The sequence below is a fragment of the Xiphophorus maculatus genome, chromosome 19 (assembly GCF_002775205.1).
Source record: "Xiphophorus maculatus strain JP 163 A chromosome 19, X_maculatus-5.0-male, whole genome shotgun sequence".
Lineage (NCBI taxonomy): Eukaryota > Metazoa > Chordata > Actinopteri > Cyprinodontiformes > Poeciliidae > Xiphophorus > Xiphophorus maculatus.
The window spans coordinates 12,230,230-12,239,279 of NC_036461.1; the positions used below are offsets into that span (position 1 = coordinate 12,230,230).

Sequence of the window (9,050 nt, forward strand, 5' to 3'; positions counted from 1 at the left end):
TTAAAGTAGTAGATCTCACAAAAACCTTTGAGGATCCCCAATGATGAATTAGAGTTTTGGTTTGGCCGAAATCAAAGGGAGATTAGGTTTGAGAAGCTGAAATCCATTATTCACACTGAAGCAAATTTTACCTTCATCGTTTTGTGCATAGAGTGATGAAAGTTTTACTTTTTTAGAGAATCATACAGTAGATACTTGGGAGAAAATTACATTTTTAAACATTGACTTATTTTTTATAATATAACTCCTTCTTTATTCTTAAAATAATTTGTTTATGTCTTTTCTACATCTTTGGGTTCTCTCATGGTTATTTGTATAATAATTGATTCCTTTGGCTTTGGTGCCCATATAGTTATCATAATCAAAAACATGGAGGCTTAATGAATCACAAAAACACAGACACAGACAACAAATATCTGAGAAAAGTTTCAATTTTTTTTTAAAGCTTTCAGAAGTTATTTTATCAAAAATTATACATTTAGCCTCTTAGAGTGTTCCATGTGTTTTTATAATGTATATAAACCTATCTTAATGTATTTTTCTTTAAGTTAGAAAAGCCTTATGTGTCTGTAATGATGAAGGAACCCATGTTCTTTATTCTTTCATTTCTGTTTGTAATATTCTGTGAAATATATAAAATAAACTGTTAACTTTTACAAATTTGAAAGAATTGTTTCTTTCATCAGCATTTTGCATATTTAGAGACTGTGTAAAAAGCAAGCTCATTTTGAGACATTGAGAAATTCAAGATGTAGAAATTGTGATTTCTTTATATTTCCCTTATCTCCACCACGCTAAATGAACTGCTTTGATTCTAGAAGAAGAAAAAACGCTAGCACTTTAATCCCATTACAATACATTTAATTCTTCCGTTCGCCGTTTTCCTCAGCTGCAAGAATATGTCTCCGCATCCCATTAAAGCCCATATTCTGTTTTCTTTCTTCCTTTCTTTCTTTCTTTTCTTTTTTTTTTTTTTTTTTTTTTGGACCTCTATTAGCATCATTTCGTTCATCAAGCCACATTAATTGTGAATGAATGCAAGCTCCTGCAGAAGAATACGGCCTTCAAGAGGTCTGTCACATACTTTCTCCACTTGGGAAGACCTTTAACCTACTTACCAGAGAAGCCGCAACGTTTCAAGTAGAGCGGCTGAAAGATATGCACCTGCCCGCTTTTTACTCTCGCACTGCGCCGCGATTTAAGAGGAGAGAAAGTATTTGATCTAAATGGTGCAACAATGGCCGCAGGTGTGGAATTTTCTCCATAAATCTCTGCAACAAATGAGACTCACAGGCCGGACACGAGAGACCGGAATCTCAAATAAGATGATATGAAGTAATCTGGTTGTGAGTGCAAAAATTCGAAGTTAGATTCTTTTTTTTTCTCTTTCCCGTCACAAAAACAACAAATAAATTGTTTGTATTATGTATCTTTATCCATCCTTGATTTCCCGATGTATTTATCAGTATTTAGGGGAGAGGTGGAGGACTGCCGGTCATGTTTATTTGTAATCAAAATCACCTTGTCTTCAATCATTTATTCAATCATTTTATTGTTCCAGATCTATATTCAAATTGTTCTGTAGGAATTTAATCCAAAATGAGATTTTAAAGCATCATACATGAACGTTTAAGCCTTAAATTTCATGTATTTGTTGACAATTTGAGTTGTGACATCGCGTGCGCTTTTCCAGACCTCAGAAACGCTGGAAACAATACCAAGTTGCACACAAAAAGGCTACATCCGGTTAAACTTCTCTATAGAGTCACTTGCAAAAATGATAAATAAGTCAATAAAAAAATAAATAAAATCTAAGGAAACTGATCGTGCGTAAATTACGAACGGAAAGACTTGCATGTATTGACGTTTATCTAATTCCTAAATCCTTTAGAACCAACAAACAACAAATAAAAGATGAAGTACTGTAAACTATCTTTACCGTCACCTATTTTCTGTCTGTATGAAAATTAAAACTCCGTCGTATAGAAAAGACTACAAAACATGCGACTTCGGATGGAGACGTTCGGGGCTCTAAGTATAAATAAATTCTGCAGTTTCCTGCACTCTGTCCTCGGCCGGTGTGTGATTGAGTTGGCGGGTCAGGACCCTGGCCCTTCAGCCATCTTTACGCATCTCTCAGGGTATTGAACTCGCATCAACGAGATGGAAAAAAGCACTTCAGGAACCAGGCCGCCTGGATACATCTGCTGCTTTGAGCTAAGGGAGGAGTGACGGTATTGGAAAAAGGTTGTCAGGGGGATATGAACTAGTGGTATTCATGGTTTGTTATTAGGTTCTTGTAAACAACTGCTAAACGGCCAAGATAAAAGACTTACAGGTGGAAAAGTAACAGTGTATTAAAATCCCTTGATTTGCACAAAAAAACGTACAAATGTTGATTTTTTTTTTCCCTTTAGGAAGTAATTTCAAAAATACGGAGCGTTTAATTGTTAAATGAGCTGCAAATATATTTCTATCCTTACAGCAATGAGTATGAGATATTATCTCCAGTAACTTATAACGGAGATACATTTAACGGGAGTAACATTTTTAAAGCGATCTTAACGTTACTGCCAAAACAAGAAGACCAAAACGCATTTTTCTTCACAATCTTTCTTTAACTCTTATCCTCAACAGGCTCATGTTTAACATGGAGGTAGTGCAAAAAGAGTCCGCCCTATGGCAATACACACTGGATCATGTAACATAAATATCTCCAAAAATAATTACAAGGAAAACAGTTTCATTTGTAAAAGGAAAAAAGAAAAAAGAAAATCCCAGGAATTGACCAACCTTATCGCGGTTCCACGTTTATCTGGCCCCAGCTGCGTTCTTCGCGTCTTATTCGCATATATATCTTTTCATTTGATTTTTTTAAGTTGACATAGATTTGAAAATAACAATACTAATAATTAATTTGAGGTCTAAGCTGTTCTAACCGTTGCTTGCAGCCATCGAGCTCCAGATTTTTATGGGATCCTGATGTGAAGGGGGGTTTGCGGACTACAGGGTCTTGCTCTCTGACTCAGTAATCCACAAGGTTGAGAGGTTTACCTCATTTACATAATGTTAGAGGCATACCTTTCTTTCTGTTTTTTTTTTTTTTTGTTTGTTTTTTTTGGACACACCGTTCCCAAAGAAGTGTTGGAAAAAGGCACACGGTTGGGACAATATACAGCGGCAGAAAGGAATACTTAATTTTTATGTTAATAAAAAAAAGTTTTTCTTCAATTGTAAATACAGGGTGTTTATTCACACATATTCAGCGTTATGTCAGAGATTAAGTTTTTTTGTTGTTGTTTTTTTCTTCTTATCGGTGCCTTTCTGACAAGCCCTACTAACTTAGCAAAGATGAGCCACTTCAGGTTAAATCCGTTCTGGCATCCGGAGAGGGAGAAGATGAGTGGAGAACAGAAAGAAAGAAATCCGGTGGCAACAACGATTTATTACGCTCAGGTTATCAACTTAAACGATGGAGATTGGCGTTCTCGCTGTGCCGCTATAATTGATGGCTGACCATGTCACATCTTCATTTGCTCAATTAGGGTAGGTAGCTGCTCGCTGCCATCATGCCATGGTAAATTTCATTAGTGGCTTGATGCAGCAGAGAAGAGAGCTTCCTCCACACAATAAAAGGAATTAAGTAAAAATCTGCATTAAATAGAAAAAAAGGTTATTTATTCTCTAAATTGAAAATAAACCTAAAATTGTGATTATCCCCATTGCAAATGAAAGGTCGTTTTTAAAGAAATGATTACTTTTACAAAGTTTTAACCTATGTGAGAATCTAAATCTGAAATTTTCGTGCTGTTGTTCATCATCACAATTTGTTCTCCCTCCTTGACCTCTCTCTTGTTTCGCTCTTCCTCCCTTTCTTCTCCTGGCGCCAGTCAGTTTGCTCAGAGATTATAATGTCGGGTGAAGACTGCGGACCAGATTTGAGGATTTAAAGCCTCCAAAATTGTATCCAAAGTGAATCAGTTCTAAACATAGCATTCCTTAATTTATTTGGAGTTGCTTAAAACAGAGCATACGTACCATTTTGATACAAGCTTTCTGGAGTGATGTAACATTCCTGAGTTATTCTACCTCTGAAATAGTATTTTACTTGCCTGAGTAAGTTAAGCTAGAGACACACTTTAGTAACTGTGTCTCTAGATATAATCAATCAGAGTTCCAGTTGCTTTTATAAGGCATACAAAAATTGTACTTTTTTGCTGTCATAGTTACATGACTTTCAAAAGCCCTTTGTGCCAACTCTGATATGAAAAGAAAATATGTTATGAAAGAGTACTGTTTCAACAAAAAGTTGGTGCTTTCCTCAAAAGACTGCCTTCTTGAGCAGAGATATCTATAAACTTATTTTGCAAATTTCCATGTATTTTATTACTCTCACTTATCAATAATGATATAAAGAAATTCAGAAAATTCAGTGATGTTTCATAACATTTTTTGTATTGTTAAAATCACCCAAAAAGCTACATTTTCTGATGCTTTAAAAAAAAAAGTAAAACATCAACCTACAATATTGTGTCCAAAATGCATCAAGCTTAAACACAGTGTATCTGTTCCTTAACTTATATGGAACTGATCGAACATTTTGACTTGCGTATTGTTCAATTTAATTCTGCAATGCTAAATGTATAATTTCAGATGCAGGCTGCCATCTCTTCACCATACTTGGTACTTTCCAAAAGCCATGCTGTATCAATAGTAAATATGTTGCTAAATATGTTTTATAACTGTACCATATATTTTACGAGGCCTTAATAAAACGTGTATGGTCCCAAAAGCCTAGTGTATCAATTATGACACAAAAATGCAAGCAAAGAAAATCAGGCAATGTTCCAAAGATTTTTTTGGTCTTGATAATTATTTCTTATTTAGGAGTTGAACAAATGCATACATTTATATAGAAGTGGTTCTGAAAACACTATCTCTTTAGAAAAGTTTGGGCTTTCTTCAAAAGCTATCTCCATAAGGTGACACTTGTATTAAAAAAAAAAATATGACTGAATCATTATTATTAATGATACATAATGCTTTATAAAAGCATATGTATGTAATTTTTATTTTGGTGAAAGTGTTCAATAAACATCTTCATTTTGATTACCAGTAAGATAGTTGTCATAAAACATTATCTCATACTTTGTCAAAGTTTGTACTTCTCTTAAAAACCTACAGTCCAAATAAGGTGATAAACATATTTTTAAAGGTGTTTTGATAACTTTTTGATTATCATAACAAGACTGAAAAAGAATAATGTTTCAAATCTGATATCAACTTAACATAAACTTGGAGAATCTCCTTTTCTTCCCCAAATGTGGTCATTTAAATAAAAATAATCAAATAAACAGTTCAATCTTTTAAAATCTAAACTTTCAAACAATCTTTGAAGCACGCTTTCTCCAAAGCTTACCAGGTAAATTAATTATGTTAAATAAATCTTCCCTAAATTATTCAGGTTTCAGAAAATAGCTAAATAAAATTGCAACTATGTTTGAAGACGTATGAATAGGACACACACACACACACACACATACACACTCAAAAAAACACCGTTAGAATTTGGATCCCTGATGTATTTCCCTTCGTGCATTTTTGTCATTTTGATCTTATTTGGGCTTGCCCCTCTCTGGTGGGGTAAAATGATGCTCAAGAAGACCAAATGAGCTGGTCATGCAACTTCATTGTGGCTCTTTGATGATACTCGGTGGTCCTTATGTCTGTTCAAAGTGCTCTCAAAGTTTCTGGAAAGAGTGGAATTCCCTACTGACGCAAAATAGTCATATGTGGCAAGATCAGCTGGTGGACATAACACCACGAGCTCTTCTCACCTGGATAAAATCGCCAGAAAGAACATGTTCATAAACTCCAATATCAGTTTTTGGTCGTTTTGTCGAAGTTATCACAAGGCAGAGGGTGTTTTCATGAATTATGTCTCTAAAAAATGTCAATGATCGTTGTTTGCTGGTTTGGGAGTTTTGCTCCGCCCCCCCGGTGTTTGTCGTAAACCTGGCTCCTGGCTCCAATAAACCCGGGCTAAGAGCGCCCTGGGCTCGCCTCCTTCTCCAAGGCGATCAATAGGATCTCAGGCGCACTCCAAGCACTCTCTTACGTAGACATCCACCAAGGAGAGAGCCGATACAACAACACGGTTGATCTGCTCAAACACAAAAAATCTACCTGCTTTCTGAATCATGTCGTTGAGCCCAAAGCATACAACGCCTTTTTCAGTGACAGATATTTTGAGTCCAATCGAGGAGACCTACAAGAAGTTCAGTGGCATGGACGGCGCGGGGAATCTAACCTCTTCACTGGGAGCCTACCGACAACCTCAGGTGTCTCAGACCGGCATGCAACAGCACTCGATGGGCCACAACGCCACCGTGGCCACCACTTACCACATGCCGCACACCGTCTCCCAGTTCTCCCACGGCGCAATGGGGGGATACTGCAACGGGAGCATTGGCAATATGGGAGACCTCCCGTCGTACCAGGAAAGCATGCGGAATACTGCAGCAGCTACAGGATGGTACAGCGCCAACCCTGATCCAAGATACTCCACAAGTAAGTTCGATTCTCATTTTATCTACACTTTCATCATTTTACATTCTGTATGAACGCGTAAACACCAGATGACCCTATATTCTACTAAATATTAATTATGTAAGGACAAAAGTTCAATTTTTATGATGGACAATATTTTACAAAAAAAAAAGAAACATTTAATGACTAAACTGAAAAGGAGATCATTCATTTCAAGTCTGGCTCAACCATTATTATTATTATTATTATTATTATTATTATTATTATTATTATTATTACTTTTATTATTATTATTATTATTATTATTATTATTATTATTATTATTATTATTATTATTACTATTTTGTTATATCTGAAGATTTTACAACTTTTTTCAAAGTTCCAGAAATAATTTACATTAATAAAAGATAAATAGTTCAGGCGAAATAGTGTTCTCCTCTTCTGTTTATTGAACGCACGTATATGTATGTATTTTTTAAAGTTTCTAGATTCATGGGACCTTCCACAGGTATGAACATGAGTGGCATGGGGAGCCTGACGGGGATGGGAGACGCAAGCAAAGCCATGCCAGCTCTGCACGCTGCGCCCAGGAGGAAAAGGCGCGTGTTGTTCTCGCAGGCTCAGGTCTACGAGTTGGAGAGGCGGTTCAAGCAGCAGAAATACCTGTCGGCACCCGAAAGAGAGCACCTGGCCAGCATGATCCACCTGACGCCGACCCAGGTGAAAATATGGTTCCAGAACCACCGGTACAAGATGAAGCGCCAGGCCAAGGACAAAGCGGCGCAGCAGATGCAGCAACAGCAGCAACAGGACGGTAACCTGTGCCAACAGCAGGCGCAGTCCCCGCGGCGCGTCGCAGTGCCTGTTCTGGTAAAGGATGGTAAGCCGTGTCAGAACGGCTCCAACACACCGACGCCGAATCAGCAACAGGTTCAACAGAACCAACAACAGAGTCAACAGCAGAATGGAGGTGGAGTGGTGCTTGCGTCTTCAGCCGGAAGCCTCGGGCAGCATCAAAGCCAGCAGCAGGTGAACGCTTTGGAGCTGGAGGAGATGTCGCCTAGTCCGCCTTCATTGCACAGTCAGCTGAACATGGCCCAGATAGACGCATCTGCTGTAGATTACACCAGTAACATGGTCAGCTCAAACCTCCTGTACGGCAGAACGTGGTAGGACTTTCAAAAGTACTGTTACTGTCCAGTTTCATGTGAACCTGCGGATGAGCCTCACCTGCGGATGAGCCTCAAACATATATATATATATATATATATATATATATATATATATATATATATATATATATATATATATATATATATATATATATATATATATATATATATATATATATATATATATATATATATATATATACAAGTAATAATTTGGTGGCAAAGGGTCAAACGGGACAAGGCGCGCAAAGAGGCGCATGAACTGATCAGGACACATTTTCTTGACACCTCTGAAGGACGGAGTCTATTTTTGAACATTACACGAATGGCTACCCTCTACAGAAACCGTGTCGTTCCTGGACCTTTTTGTAATTCATGTTTTGGACCTTCCTCATAATGTTTTAAACGTAGTCTATGTTGTTGAAACGAAAAGAAATGCTGCTTCACTTCTTTGTACTGATAAGGAGGACAGGTGGGATCAGGTCCGAACTCCACTAAAACCACCGCTCCTCCTTTGGTATTTTATCATATCAATATTGTAAACTAATGTATTCATTTGATTAGACTTATTGAATAAAGTAGGTACTTGTACATTTGGCTAACACACACACACACACACACACACCCACACACACACGAGGCGTTTTAACTGTATGATATTCGTTATAGCGTCCACAGTTATGTTTTCTTTAATATTTTTTGTAAGTTAAAAAAAAAAGAAGGAACACATGCGTGATGGCTGCTGTATATGTTTCAAAACCAAGTGAACGTTAACAATAAATAACTTGAAGTGTGAGAGCTATTCCTGAATAAGTAATTTTTTAAAAGGGGAATCTGATTTGGAGTGCATTTTCATTATGTTGTTATTGAGACCAAATTGAGCTGGAAAGCAAGGTCGATGAGGGAGCCAGCATTGTTCAGGTGACATTTTGGAGGGCTGGCTTTCATGGGAGACATCACCTCTTTTAACATCTTTAGCACTTTTCAGCACGTTTGAAACAAGCAGTTTACCCAATATATTTATTGATACATTTTTAGAAAATCCTTAAAAAAGTATTAATATATATTTACTATATCTTTCTTTGATAGGGCCAGACCATCGTTATGATGCCGTTTAATTGCTCAGTTTTATTTTTTTTGTGTGTGTGATTTTGCGTGCTTTCATGAAATACACAATTACAGCCAATTATTGAAATAAGGACGAAAAGCGTGGAATATGTGCCGCTTATTGTTGTTATATCACATTAACTTTTATTATTATTATTTTATTATTATTATTATTATTATTATTATTATTATTATTATTATTATTATTATTATTATTATTGT

General features: G+C 36.5%; 1 protein-coding gene across 2 annotated transcripts; it reads left to right on the forward strand.

The window, feature by feature from the left end:
* The first annotated feature begins 6,075 nt into the window (after positions 1-6,075).
* LOC102226902 (homeobox protein Nkx-2.4) lies at positions 6,076-7,787 on the forward strand. 2 transcript variants are annotated; one of them, XM_023353143.1, is made up of 2 exons: positions 6,076-6,570; positions 7,031-7,787. In XM_023353143.1, exons 1-2 carry the CDS (start codon positions 6,201-6,203, stop codon positions 7,720-7,722), a joined length of 1,062 nt encoding a protein of 353 aa, XP_023208911.1. In that variant the 5' UTR covers positions 6,076-6,200; the 3' UTR covers positions 7,723-7,787. The 2 variants fall into 2 exon arrangements, with proteins under 2 accessions (XP_023208911.1, XP_005799201.1); XM_005799144.2 differs by having other exon boundaries at positions 7,058-7,787.
* Positions 7,788-9,050: the final 1,263 nt, after the last annotated feature.